The sequence below is a fragment of the Cricetulus griseus genome (assembly GCF_003668045.3).
Source record: "Cricetulus griseus strain 17A/GY chromosome 1 unlocalized genomic scaffold, alternate assembly CriGri-PICRH-1.0 chr1_1, whole genome shotgun sequence".
Classification (NCBI taxonomy): domain Eukaryota; kingdom Metazoa; phylum Chordata; class Mammalia; order Rodentia; family Cricetidae; genus Cricetulus; species Cricetulus griseus.
In genome coordinates this window covers 191,603,066-191,618,443 of record NW_023276807.1, presented here as the reverse complement: position 1 = coordinate 191,618,443, position 15,378 = coordinate 191,603,066, and the positions used below count along the sequence as shown (strand labels likewise).

The following is a 15,378-nucleotide window of genomic DNA, read 5'->3' as shown; positions in this document are numbered from 1 at the left end:
CATATTCTCTTTCTTCCCTTCCTTCACCCTCTCCTTGTCAAAATTTCATCATGGATGGGAAAGAGTCCTGCGAGGCCTCACTCCTCCCTACCAGGGGATAATATTTTCTGGGGAGGGAATCTCATTTTCTTCAGTGGTGTAGCCACTGAAAGGTTCCCATACTCCAGTAAATAGCCTTTGCCTATGCTTATGCAAGCAACTGTAATTAAACTCAGTAGGACACAGAGACACACATGCACGCATACACATGGAGGGAGACAAAGAAACTGAGGTAAAATGTGGGGGAGGTTTTGTTGTTAGGAAGGAACAGGGGATAGGAGAGTGCAAAGGGAGAGTGACTAAATTATTTATGTATTAATACATTCATGAAGCCATCAAAGAATTTTAAAAAGGAAGTGGGCAAGGAACTTAAATAGAGAGAGTAGAGAGGCAAGAGGGATATGATGGGCCCAGCAGGAAGTGATGGTGGTTTGAAGTGTCATGGCAGCAAAACTGATGGAGGGAAAGGGTCCTGTCTCACTGGCTCTTCTGCACTCTTGGCTCCGAGATGTGGATCAAGGTTCCAGGGAATATGTGGAGCCAGAGTATCCTGAGATATAGACTTGCTGAGTAGGTAAGGAAGTCAGGGGACTCTGCTTTGGGTCATCCTGAAGGAGAATTGCTTCAACCTGTGGCTGAGAAGCCAGGGCATATAGTCTGGTCTAGGCTGGGGATGATGTAAAATGGGGCACCTTTAGGTCTTAGCAATGAGGAAAACAAAACAACAGCCCAAGGCTGCCATCTTCAGCCTGTGTTTACTGAGTTCCCATAGCATGGCAGGAGGACAAAGAGTAAGAAATAAGAGCCAAGACTGTTAGTACATCTTGCATCCCTTACAGCTACATGTGATCTGCTTGCTCAGGAGAGCCTCCTTTTGTTATGTCCACGGCTTAAACACTGAGTCCTGAAGTGGGTGAATAATAAGCTTGACCCGCCTATGGTGGGACACTAATACCACGATGTTCCCAGAGGAGGGAATGGGAGGCAGCCGCTCTCACATTGTCTCTCTCCCCTCTCCATCTCCAGGATCTCCCCATAAAAGCTCTCAGCATCTCTCTTTGGTTTCATCACCAAGTCACTGGGTTCCATACATATTTGGGGTAGCATTCTACCGCCTTTTGGTGGAGGAGGATTCTGCAGTGTTAGAATGAAGGAGAGTACATGAAGGAAGGCTGCCCTTCAGGGTCCTTCTTGGAGTGAAAGGCCTATGGAAAGAGATCTTTCACTCATGAATCATGACTACCTCCTGCTATGTAGCCCTTCCCGGAATCTTCCTGGCTTGGGTGGGAAGGAAGTCCAAGGGTGAGGGTTACCAGATGAGTACATGCTCTGCAGAAGAGGGCGAGCAGAGTTACCTGGATGATTTTATAAAGCACTCACTGAGCGCCAGTTGCTGTCTTAAGAGCCTCAGTCTTAGGAAATCGAATACCCCCATTTCCTAGAAAAATAACTTGGACAAGGCCATAGGCCTCACAGAAGATGTTTTGATGTGAAAATGGCAAGTAATCTTGGCCTTGGGCTTCTTCCTGTACTGCTTCTTAATACACTTGATCTGGAATCATTCGGCTATCTGCAGAGCTGTGTTAGGAATTGGCTGTTGGTACCACCTGATCCAAGGGAAGTTTTCTAGAAGGATAATGCTAGCAGGCAGAAAGCTGAGGAATGCTGGCCCCTGGGAAGTCACACTTCTCAAGCTTTCAGATCTGAGCCTCCCTCCCTTCAATGCCTTCTCTCTTTAACTATATTATGTGGTTCTGGGGTGGCATGCTGTCCTGTCAAGGGACATGAGCTTTCTTCTAAAGACAAGTTGACATTCTGTGCTGTATCTGAGGATGGCCATGTCTCTGGGTTCTTAGGTAACCCTGAGCACCATGTGAGGAGGAAAATGTGAAGAGAGAAGCCAAGTTAGAATGTTTGGAGAGGTGGGCTTAGGCATCTGCTCATGGGTTTTGACAAGGACTTCAGTAGTGGACTATTACCAAACCTGTGGCTAAACAGTTGATCTTGTAAGGCTGCCAGGTGAGCAGAGGCTAAGAGACCAGCTTCAGTCTCCAGCCCAGTTCTCAGATCTTGGCTTGTTTCATGGATCTTTTCTTGGAGGACAGGGGAACTCAAGCAGCTGCAATAGGAATGATCCTGCCTACAACATATAACACCTTTGTAATTGCTGTGAGAATATTCTCAGAATATTTATCGGAGCTCTCTCAAATTTATAGCTCTATGAAAGGACTCAATGTTATTTATAGGCCCCCAAAAGTGGGATCATCTCAGTGGTTAAAAGTAAAAGCTTTTCTTATCAGAAATTCTGCATGTAGTATAGACTGTTGGTTTCCATTGTGTGCGTGTGTGGCCATCTACATGGGGAGTGACCTCAGTGAACTTATTCATTCACCCATGCTTGTAGTGACCTTTCCACAGTGTTGTTATCAGGATAACCATCCAGGAGTGTAAGTTGTTACAGAGAGAGTATCAGTGAAGCTCAACAGAGATCAGAAAGTACTAGTGATATCTTCCACAGCCCACTGTGTGAGGCCGTCACAAAGCTCATTGTGTATGGGAACTAAGACACTAAAAATGTGTGTGTGTGGTATTTTACAAGATGTGATCACATTTTCTTGTAAGCTGAGAGTTAAGCAGAGAATGAACATTCTGGGGTCTGTTTTAAGCATTTTGCCTGGACTAACTCATCAACTCCTCACAATCACCTTCGAGTTAGATACAACTAGGAGTCCCATTTCCTATGTGAAGAAGCTGAGGTACAGAGAGGTTAAATACCTGTCCCAACTAGAAAGTGGGAAACTTCTGATGACATTCCAGAAAATCTGCTTCTAAAGAATGTTGTTTAATCACTGCAATACAGATACACTTAAGAAGCAAATTCATGGACTCTAGAAATGGGCTTGTCCTGGGCCTGTGCCAGTTTTCATTCCTGGCTAAATATGCATTGGGTTGTCTATCCAAGAGAAATGAAAGTGTATTTCCACAAAAGTCTGGCATGAAATAGTTTATGGCTACTTTATTCATAACGGCAAAATAATTTAGATAGTCCAATTTGTCCATTAATAAGAAGTAACTAATTGAACTATGGTAATGTTCAGATAACATATGCTACCTGATATAAAAAGGAATGAACACACACACACACACACACACACACACACACACACACACACACACACACACGTGTTTGCACACTGGAGATTCTCAGTGGATAAAGCACTTCCATGTAAGCACATGGATTTTAGTTCATATCCCCAGCATTCATGTAAATGATGGATGGGCATGGCAGCCTGTCTGTGATTCCAGCACTGGAAGGGCAGAAGCCACGGATCACTCAGAGCAACATGGATAGCTATATTATATGTGTGGGCAAGCTCTGGGTTCAAAGAGGGATTCTGTCTGAATGAGTAAGGCTAAGCGTGATTGAGGAAGACTCCTGAATCAGTCTCAGGTCTCTGCATGCATTTACAGTCATGTATATGCAGGCACATACACCCACGTGCAAAAACTCATAGGCTTATACTCAGCACATGTACACAGACCTATGCAAAAAGATATGGACGACTCTGATAATTCTGTGTCCAGGGAAAATTTTAGACACAAAGATCATACGTAGTATGGTGTCTATGAAGTCCAAGAAGGAGTGAAATGACTCCGTGTATGTAGAACTTAGAATAGTGACTCCTCATCAGGGGATGGGAATGCTCCGTGTTTTGCTTGGTCAAAAGTCATGGAGTTGTGTCCTTTATGTCTAATGTCTATCAGTGCATTTCTTCCATGTATTTTTTCTGTACACACACACACACACACACACACACACACACACACACACACACAGTTCCTTTTCCTCCAATCCCATTCCTATAGTTTTGCTACCTTCCCATTTATGTTTGTGTGTGTCCAAATGGGCTTTATATTTTCACAAATAATTATGATTGTATATATCATCCTGCTACCTTCTTTGCCTGTTTACAATGTCTTGAAAGTTTTTCACCTGGCCTTAAACTTTGAGCTAGCCTGATCCTCATACTGTTAATGTACTCATTTCTTTAATCAATTTCCTTCTAATGGACAAGTGAAAGTTTTCAAATTTCCATTTCTATAGTTTGGCAAAATTGTTTTCATGACTGTACTATGTTTGTGTACAAGAGCTTTTGTGAGCTTCTGCATTTGTGTGTTTGTGGTTTTTTTTTTTTTTTTTTCTTGACTAGATTGGAAGCTAGCAAGCTCTAGCAATCCCCGTCTCCACTGCCCCATTGGAGTTAGAGTTATAGGTGTGTGTGGGATGCCTAGCTTGTTATGTGAGTGCTGGGGTCTGAACTCCAGTCTTTATGATTTCACAGCAAGAACTCTTTACCACTGAGCTGCCTCTCCGGTCTCTTTACTTTTAGTTTTAACTCTTAGATACATTTTGAATGGCTTTTTTTTTTTTTTTTTTTTTTTTTTTTGAGAACAAAGCTCCTTAAGTTAGCCCCTGGAATTGTAGGGTTGCTCAGTGGGTGGGAGTCAGAAAAGAGACACAAATGGCATTTTCCTCAGAGAATTTAGAGAGTGTAGAGTCTACACCCCTGCAGAACCTGCCTTGCAAGGTTAGAGACAGTGGAAGGCTGTATTGGGTTCAGCACCTTGATTTATTCTGCTTGGTTGTGGTCTGCAGCTGGGGAAGATGGGAAAGAAACCTAGTAGGCATACATTGGGTTTGTGGCTGGTGATAGTCACATGAACACCAGCCATCCATTCTTATCACCTCGCTCCATCCTATCTGATTGGCCCATATCCTAAATTTCACTGCCGAAAATTCAATTTTTCTTTTGTCAACTCTGTATTTTCAGTACACCAGTGTGTTTGAGGAAATAGCTGAAAATGCTGAAGACAGTCCTGCACCACAGCCACAGAACTTCCTATCTTCATTTTTCTTAGCCTCTCATTTGAAATACAGAAAAACTTCAAATAATGCATGGATCTGGAATTTGAGCTATGTGTTAACATTGTATTTGATCAGAAACTCAAGGTTGTTATTTTATAAATCAAAGTAATGGGTTATGAATTTAGAAAAAGAACAGGATCCCAAAGAACAATAATAATGAGAACAGCAACTTCTTAGAAGAAAAGAAAAGCTGCATCACAGACCACTGGATGCTATGTGCCTGCCCACTAGTCTTCGGAGCCCTAGCTCTTTTCTCACTTAGCTTCCAGTGGGAGGGTCAAGTAGCTCTCTGTTTCCCTGAAGTCAAGTTTCTTCTGTCTTGTACCACCTGTGTCTTTCTACCCCAGGGAGCTTCCCTGTGGGAGAGCTTCTGCCTGGGGTGCTCCTGATGGGTGACTTTTTTGATCTGCTTTGGAAACCTTTCCCTGCCTACAGTGTGTAAATCATTTCCTTCCAACCACTGTCTGTCCATGTATGCCCGGCACCACCTCTCCTGGCATGCTGTTTACTTCCTACAGCTTTAGGAAACCCAAATTGTATCTCTTTAGTGTTTGTCTTCCCTCTGACCTTTCTGCTCCTTAAGAATGAAAACTATGCCTGTCTCATTCACAGTTGACACTCCCATGGCATCCCTACACCTGCCATTCGTGGGTGCTCAGCACCCACAATCTTGTGTTTGAATGGATGTATGATTCTCAGAACCCCTTCTTTTCCTAAGCCTGTGCAGGATATTTTGCATTCCGTTCTTATTGAATCTGTTGTGACAGCCCATGCCTTCCCTGTGGTTGAATGTAACTGTGCTGTGCTGGCTTTTCTCAGGCATATGAAAGACCAGAATAAGAAGGTGGCTAACCTCAAGCACAACCAACAGCTGGAGAAGAAGAAGAATGCCCAGTTATTAGAAGAAGTCCGCCGGCGAGAAGATAGCATGGCTGACAACTCACAGCATTTGCAGGTAAGTCCACGTTTGGCTTCTTAATATCTAAATGTTCAGAGACAGACTGTCTGCCACAACCAACACTGCAGGAATATATGCACAGCAATGGTGGGCTTTCCTTTGCCTGGAGTTCGTGCTAACAGGGTATTCTCAGGGAATTCAGTAAGTCTTTCTTAGTAGAGAACACCAATTCCAGAATGATGTTCAAGAAGAGTTGAATTTGGAAAATGCTGGAAATGCTACCCAGAGTCTATTCCTTCCTGTACCTCGCCTTAAAAGGTAAGGGCTGCAATTACATGGTTGGCAAGTAGAGTTTATTTAGAATTGTGTTTAAGTTGTGTAGAGGTTGGTGGAAGGGAACCCATGTCATTATCACAAAAGGCATTTGGGTGCATTCCTCTGATCTCAGTTTACAAAAACTAAGGCTCCAAGGTAGATCATTATTCTGTCTTCTCAGTGAATATAGTGGTATCTCTCAGTGATATTCTTGTCTCAGAAAGCAACTGATGGACCAAAACACCAACTTCTCATTAACCATCCCTGCGTTGGAACAGAGCTCTCCCCGTGTGCTCAATAAAACATTCAAGCTGAATCAGAACATTGGCTTTGAAGTGCTTTTATTTACTCCAGTCCTGTCTTTAAGCAGAGCAATTTGAGTTCAACTTGGCCTGAGTTCATGTTAAATTCTGCTTATTAGTTAGTGTCTTTCTGCAGTTATATATTAGTTTCCTCCTTGGAGATAGAAGTAGATAATTTTAGTGTGTACTCATGGTCATCCTTTTAATTGGCCAAAAGAGAAATGAATAATTATTCCAAAGAAGGAAAACGAAGAAAATCTGCATCACATCCCCGAGGGAGGTTTCTCAGTTCCTATTAGTTATTTTGTCTCTGTGTCCTAGGCATCCCTTGGTGGTTATAATCAAGTGTCCTTTGCACAGATGCTTGGTCTGGACTTGAGAGCACAAGTAGCTCTGGGTCTTCTTGGCTTCTGGGCCTACCTTAGTACGGCTGCTAGCTGAATTGTGCCAGTACTTTTGACAGGTCATGTCCAAGAATTGGGATTTTAGGTTTTTCTGTCACAGATGTTAGTTCAAAGTCTAAAGAATGAGATAGTTACTAAAATTTGAAAAACATCTTAGTTTTCTAAAAATAAGTTATATTTTTATTGCTCACAACATTTATGCCTCTCAGCAATGTTGCTAATATCACACATGTTGTAACTGGAAGTCACAGAAAGATTCTGAAGGACTCCAGGTCCTCTTTCTTCCACAAAAGAATGTAGAGGACATGGCTGTGATGTGTGCCTTTCATTGACCATTTCAGTATTCCAGTCTGTGGTACCTTCTGTATATTAGCTATTATCCCATTTACACTGCATGCTACTCAAGCTACAGGGCTCTTAAGTGTGAATCACAGGAGCACAACTTTATTTTAACTAAGAAAAAAGGGAGACTTTTGGTTAAATGAACTGTGAAGAGTCAAACTCTGCTTCCATTCTCCTGCAGGGATGCTGTGTTCTCTGCTTCCATCCTCCTGTCAGGGGGATGCTTTGCCCTCCATTTCCATGTTCCTGCATAGATACTTTGCTTTCTCCTTCAATTCTGCTTTAGGGATGCTTTGCAATCCATTTCCATCTTCCTGCATGGACACTTTGCTCTCTGCTTCCATTCCCTGTAGAGATGCTTTGCTTTTTGCTTCCATCATCTTGCAGGAATGCTTTACTCTCCTCTTCCATCCACCTGAAACCCTTGGCTTCACTGTTAGGAAGTCCCTATGTAGGTGATGGCCAGAAGCCAGTCTGTCTTCATGGAACATAGTCCCTTAGAAGGAGAACAGTGGCTTTCTAGTAGTCATAGCAAACATTCAACAAGAGGACATGCATGTTGGCAGGCCACGATCAGGTCATTGATTTACCTGGAGACCAGGAGAAATGCTGAGTCCCACTTAGATCCCTCAACAAAAAGGGGGAGCAGGTGACAACACACAGGATAGAAATGAGTCCTATTAACTAAAGAGATTTGTGGAAAATAATTTTATTTTCATATATGGTATTTGAACTGTTATAACCCCCTGGGGATTCCTGGAAGGACCACTTGCCTTCCCAAAGCCTTGGTCTTCTCATCTGAAAAGCAGGAATGATAACTTCTGCATTAGAGCTCCGTTAGGGTTGAGTTGGAGCTTAGAAAGAGCTCAGAGTCATTCCAGGCACAGGCTGTGCTCAGAACAAATGCTGATAATTGACTGTTTTTAAAATAATAAGAAAAGATGAGAAATCCTTTAAAAAACACTTGCCTGGGGCCAGAGGGATGGTTCAGAGGGTAAGTGCACTTGATGCTGAGTCTGACTGAAACCCACATAGGGGACAAAATTACCAACTTCTGTAGGTTGTCATGCCATGTGTGCACATGCATGCACAGGCACATGCAAACACATATAATAAAGAAAATAGTTGTATGCTATGTGCAGGGTATTTATAGTTGTGCTCTGGTTTGCACTGAGCATCAACATTTTTGTCTTTTCTCTGTGTAGCAATTTGTTCTTTTCTTAGGACACATCTAGTTATGGAAATTAATGTCTTGTTTTGGCCCATGAACTTTTGCATAGCAGTATTTTCTTAAGGGGCCTTGATAACTACCTCGTAGACCAGTTCATAAAAGATAACATGGTCTGGAATTGCTCAGTTGCATTCCTGACCACCCCAAATAAAGGATAACATTTGAAATGCAATAAAAAGTAGTCACAATTAATTTAGATGGAAGTGTCTCTGGTTGAGGTTAATAGGGAGTGAATCTCCCCCTCGCCTGAATTGTTCAGCAGATGTGCTGAGATGCAGTAATTGCTGCCTTCTGAGAACAGAATTTTCTAGATGCTCTTCATTTTTAATATTAGTGTTCTTTTAAGTACTTTCTGTCCATATGTTAGTCTTTAAGTGTCAGCCAGGGTTTGGTTTGTTTGGTTGGTTAGGGTGTGGTTGAAAGCTTGGCACTGGCTAATTTGATTTGTTCTGTACTGGTGGTTTGTGATGACTGATGCCTTGATTTTACCAAACCAACTAGATGTGGTATCTAGAAGTAGATTAGGAACACATTGCTCTAATAGTAATAGTTTCTGGAAAAGGCTCCAAATAAGAGGCCAAATCCAGGCTTGAGGGGCAGGTACAATTGCAATCCTAGCACTAGGACACAGACAGGAAGACCACAAGTCCCCAGACTGGTCTACATAGTGACATTCTGTTAGACCAGAGAAAGGAAGAAGGGGAAAGCACACAAACACACACACACACACACACACACACACACACACACACACACAGAGAGAGAGAGAGAGAGAGAGAGAGAGAGAGAGAGAGAGAGAGAGAGAGAAACAGAGACAGAGAAACAGAGACAGAGACAGACAAAGACCTACAGACAGAGAATATGCTGAACTAAAAGAGATAAATAAAAATAAATGACAAAGTTAAAGAGTTACCATTTGTTTATTGTTCACACAAGGACACTGCTTTGTCAGAATGGCTCTAGGGTTGGATCTAACTGAAGTATCAAATTAATGAAGACAGACAGATGGACACATGGACAGATAGCTGGGAATAGGTGACGTGGGCTCCCTTCTGGAGAAATCGCATCATCCAGGAAGCTTAGTGTGCTTACTACATAGAGTTGAATAGGGTGACAGAATCATTGCATACAGCTGGACAAGGAGGTGGGGTTAAATACAGATAAACTAGGAGGCAGGGCTTATGGCACATAGTTGGATCAAGGAGACAGGTTTAGTTAATCTCAGCAAGAGTCCCCAGGAAATAATATTCAGGAGGATAACATTATGGTGAACATTTTCTGTACATACTGTCAACACTCACATTTGGTCTCTAGAGGAAGACTTTGTCATCCCTCTGAACCTGAGGCTATTGAATCCTTCACATGGATGTGCCTATGTCAGCAATACACATTGACTCAGGACTTCACTCATTAGGAGCGCTTCCTCTGCTCCCTACAGGATACAATGATAATAGGTAAAAATTGTAGCATCTAAGTCAGTGGTTCTCAACCTATGGGCCATGATCCCTTTGAGGTGGAATGACCCTTTCACAAGCATCACATATCAGATATCCTGCATATCACTTATTTACATGACAATTCATAACAGTCACAAAACTACAGTTATGAAGTAGCAGTGAAAATAATTTTATGGTTGTGGGTCACCACAACATGATGAACTGTGTTAAAGGGTCACAGCATTTAGCTTTAGATGAAAACAAAACTAGATGTAATGTATGTCTTTATTTCTTATTGTAATTTCATGGCAGGAATGGCAACTGCTTTCAGAGTCTAGGTTAGTAACAAATGTAAGACATGGGTCTGTATATTAGGGGAGAAATGATAACTCCTGGTTCCTTCAGAGTTTCTCATATTTTTGGTAGAGATGTATCAGTTAGTAATTGCCTTGTAACAATCATCTCCAGACTTGGGGCTTATAGCTTATTGGACTATATTTACATGTTGTCTAAGTGTCTTTGCTGCTCCAGGGTATGCTTTGCTGAGCCTCTGTCCTACTCAATTGCACATTTGTAGTGGCAGCTGTTCCATGTGTGTTCATGCTGAAGCTCAAATGTCAGTAACCAGGAAAGCTGGTCTCTGACAGCAGTAGAGACAGAGGAAAGCAAATGAACTTGGAGAAGTCATTTGAGAACTAGGCCTCATCTTGACCTGATGGTGTTTGTTCCACCTCAGTTCATTGGTCAAAGCAAGACATATGGTTGGATCAAGAATTGGAGAACTCACTCTGCTTAGGGAAGGGGTGGATACCAGGAAGACTAAAGAACTGAGGCTGCTCATTTGGTATGTTCAAAGATATATTTTGTAGAAATATTTCTAAATAATAATAAAAGCAACAGTATAAGCATGATGAAAGAGTTCAGCTGCAGTTGGCCTTAGTGTATATAACTGTGTATGTAATTTGGGGGAGGACTTTAAGACATTCAGAAACCCATGCCTCATCTAAGGAGCACAAGTCACTCAACTCTGGTGAGCATTGTTCTAATTAAACTAAGTATAGGCTTGTGGGACCTTCTGACTGTCCAAGGTAAGTATTCAGTGTGAATTTTTATGTGAAATCTGAGAGTTTGAACATCTGTATATGAATTGCTCATTGGTTTATGATCTGTTTCCCAGCCTTTACTCTATCCCCCTGGAATCTTTGGTATTAAACAATACTCATAATGGATCTTACCTAACTCACTGTGTCCATTAAAGAGAGGTGGTAGCTTAGTATTCCTCTGGAGGTGGGTTTTGGGGTTTTTTGGTGTTTTTTTTCCTGAAATTTCTTGTTTCTCAAAGGAGATCACTCATAATCAGTAGGAAGAGAGGGTTCTTGATTTAGCTTTATATATGCATATGCATGCTCATGGAAGGGAAGGCCAAAGAGCTATGAGATAACCAAGATCGATTTCAAATACTGGTCCTTTGTGGCCTGAAAAAAAAGCAAGAAATCTCTCCAGTCATTTCTCCTTCCATCTCTACATGAAGATTGTGAGTGATCCCTACCATCCCTGACACATGCAACGCAGTTAGGTTTGGGAAAGAGACCAGTATGGTTCCTACTGTTGTAGTACTTCTTTCTAGAGAGACTGATAATGAGTTTTCAATGATAGGAGATAGAGACCTTGGGGACTTTCACTCAACAGATACTTGGTGACTGTTTCATCTTTTTGAGCCATACAGACACTGAGTATGGCCTTGGTCAATGGGCATTTCCAGTGAAGCACCTTTGGAACAACAAGGAAGAAACTTTCACACATTTTTCAAGTTAATGTTGAACTGCATGGAGATGGATGTAAATTCTGTGATTTTCTTGTATAATTCTGTAAAACTTCTCCCAGGATAGAGATTATGGAGGCATGATATTTACCTTGGGCCTTGGGGCTATGGGCTTCTGTATATCTCCTCAGAACTCATATGGAGACTTTTCAACAAGGCATCTTTCTTGAGATTCACACTAAATTGTCCTTACCAGAGTGGGATGCTTCCCCCACCCACCTCTCATTTCTTGCTGAACAAACATGCCAATTTGAGTCCCAGTGGACATCTTTGTAGGTTTTGGCTACATTTTCCCCTGTGCAGCTTATCGAGTTAATGAACGAACATTCTAAGAAACACACAGGCCAATATTTTATGCTCCTTTTCTGTTGTATGTCTGCAGAGTTCTCTTCAATTTATTGCCTGAAAACTAAAGTCTGTTCTTGTGTGCTTCCGTTTCCAAATTATAGGTTCCCAGGGAACTGTAAAGTTTCTTCTCTACCAGTGATTAAACCCACTGTGATTCGTTTAAAAGGCGAGTGAATGTTCCCATTTATTCCTGTTCTAGTAGAATTCTAAAAACCAAAACAAGCAAAGAAATAAAATAAATAGATCACAGAATATCTAGAAATAATTTCAATTAAGTTAACTTGTTTGTCCATATCTCCTCCTAGGAGACTTTATTTAACTTTGTTCTTCCAATTAGAGTTGGAATCTACTAACAGAGGAAGTGTACCAAACATAAAACCCCAAAATGCATAGCTTTCAGTGAACATACACTTCATTATGAAGTTCCCAAGCTTGTTAAGTTGTTTCTTCACAGAGTGGTATGCATATATTAAACAACAATTTTAAGCCTCATGTCTTTATGTTCATCTGTCCAAGTAACTGACTTAAATTCATTTCTCTTTCAATTCCTGGAGCTTAAAACAGTTTCTCTAATGATGATCTATGTTCCTGCGTTATGGCACACTTACCTAAGCACCACCATTAGAAGAAACCCGACCGGCCAGTGCTCAGAGATCCATCACTGTCAAAACGCATTTATCGAGTTCCTAGATTTTCATGGCTGTTGGGTAGGCATGGTGTGAGGTGACTTAGGGAGTTTCATTTCAGCCATCATTTTCAACATATGGAAAGATGAGAAAGGTCATCCCAACATAGCTCAAAAAGAGAAACCTCATCTGTTCCAACTTTCCTTAGAATTTAACATCAGCTTTTAACCTGTTGGAGGTGCTGTGCTTCTTTTGCCCTTTTCTGTCTTAGTGTATAGAGGTATATAGGACTTGGGGTGTCCCCTTGATTTGTGGATAAATCTCATGTTGCTTACCTAAGCTGTTCATAGTTTCAAATGATGAGATGTGTTCAAGTACTTGTTTGTCTGCGGAAGACATGGGCAGATGTTTTTTTTTTTTTTTTTTCTGGGGGGGATTGTGAGGTGTGGTAGGGGGAGTCTACAGAAATCTCCATCTCTCTGGGATTTATATTGACACTTGTTTTCTTTCACACTACAATCCCCATGAGGCACAAATGACTTGTATATGAGCAGTCTTGAAAAATGTCATTTGATAATCAGTTTCTGGTAGGCTTGAGTCCAAATCCTGGCTTTTATTAGTAACTAGACTGTTGGGTGTCAAATACATTGCTTGGGGTCTTTGGACTGCCCAGTTCTCAGCCAAGTGAGACCCCATAAATAAAACAGTTGTGTGTGCACTTCTCAGTTTTCCTTCCTCCCTTCCGGTAAAGCACGACTGTTTTCCTAACGTGGAGTAACTTGCATATTTCTTCTGAGAAAAAAGTCCTAGGCTTTTTCCTGTGGATTTGTGACCTAATCCTCCACTTCATTCAGCCCCTCTGTACAAACACTGTATATATCCATAGAAAAGAGAGGTTTATTTTTAATCAAGTATCACCTAATCTACCTACTAAATTACCCCCTGTAGATAGAGGGACTCCATCTTTTCTGTGTGGTTTTCAGGTTTCATTCCACGAGTGGCTCTTTGGCAGTCCTTGTTAAAGGGAATGTTGGTTTGCCAAAAACTGAGAATCAGGCGTAATGAAATTCGATGTATTTGTCAAATGAAATCATCATAAGATGATTTCAAGACTTAGGGCATGATAAGAGGACTCTTGGGCCAGTGATAGGACAATCTCTTGTTCATCCCAAGGGCAGCTACCAAGGAGGATGGGATTATCTCTGTGATGTTATCTCATTTTTGCACCCCAGGTTCCTGAACTATGGTGGCTAAGTGAAAGGCAGCCACCCTCCTAGGGCTCCAGGGGGTGCTGAAAGCAGATGGCAACCCTTTCTAAAATGTGCTCCTCTCCAGTTAGGAGGAACCTCACTCTGGAGAGACTGACTTGCCTCTGTTTATTACAAACTTTGACCTGAGAGGCATTATTTAAAAGCAACTCCTGGAGTTTGGGCTCTAATTAGCAGACAACATTTAAAATTTATTTATTTTTTATGTTTGTTAAAGTCACTGCTGGTAGTCCATGTCATCAATAACATGGCAGCAACCTACCTTGACCCGATTGTCACTGGGTGTTTGCATGCATGTTCTTAATTCTGTGTTCTCCCATGGGCATTGAGGGTTGGGGGGGCAAGTGTGACTATCTTCATTTTATAAACAAGGAAGCTGAGCCTCAGGTGCTTGGGCTTCTGTGACAATTATAATAGATGCCATTGGAGGCAAAACATGGCAGAGACCCCAAAGTTTTAGTGTTCTTGTTGCAGTTAGTTCCAGACCCTGAGAAGATGCTGAAGACAATGACCCTGTGGTCAAAAGTGGAACCAGAAATTGTACCAGAAGAGCCACTGAGATATGAGGTAGTAATGACATACGCTTACAAGCCAGGCATTGTGACACACACCTTTAAACCCAGCACATGGGAGGCAGAGGCAGGTTAAGCTCTAAGTTCAAGGTCAGGATGATCTATATAGCAAGAAGTTCTAGGTCACCCAGGGCTAGATAGTGAAACCCTGTCTTAAAGTAAAACAGTAACAACAAACAAAGCAAAGGTGTGTGTTGAGACATCTATTTACTTTTGCATTCTCCATGGACTCAACTATTTCTGTAGTAGATAAATGGAGGCATTGCCGAAGAACCCAGACTTGAAAGACAAGGGAATTAAAAAAAAAAAAAAAAGGCAGGTCTTTTTATTTTCTCCATGGTAGTATTTATGTAACTCACATGCATGCTGTTTATGCCACCTCTAGGGGGCAGTCGAGTTTAGCATGCTTCAAAGACACTAGTCCACTTAAACCTGTTCTCCCTGGCCAGGGTAATTACGACAGCTTTGCCCTTAGACATTGCTTGCTACCAGAAATTGGGGGCTGGAGGGACCTGCAAATCACAGTATGTGTCACCCTGATGCCACACCCACTTCCTAACAGATGCTGGTATGTCAGCATGTCATGACCCAAGGCAGAGACCTAGACATGGTTAATTTCTAAAAAACGTTACCTTTGACTTGTGGCTTGTCCACGCCATTGCTAAGCTATGCATTCGAACACTCCAGGTTAAGGAAATGACAGTCAGTGCCATAGGAAATGATTTATCTGGAAACCTTGCAAAAGGAAAATATAACTATAAAATCTGTTCCCATTCATTTAGTAGTCTCTCCTGTAATTCATGTTTGCAGACTGGGTAACTTGAATTTACGACACTTTTAACATCTTC

General features: G+C 41.7%; 1 protein-coding gene across 1 annotated transcript in view; it reads left to right on the top strand.

Annotated features, from left to right (window-relative positions):
• The window catches only part of Erc2 (ELKS/RAB6-interacting/CAST family member 2), a 673,320-nt gene that overhangs the window by 428,940 nt on the left and 229,002 nt on the right, over window positions 1-15,378 (top strand). The window contains exon 14 of the mRNA XM_035453246.1: window positions 5,786-5,921. Coding sequence (XP_035309137.1) covers window positions 5,786-5,921 — 136 coding nt within the window. The remainder of the gene's footprint in view (window positions 1-5,785; window positions 5,922-15,378) is intronic.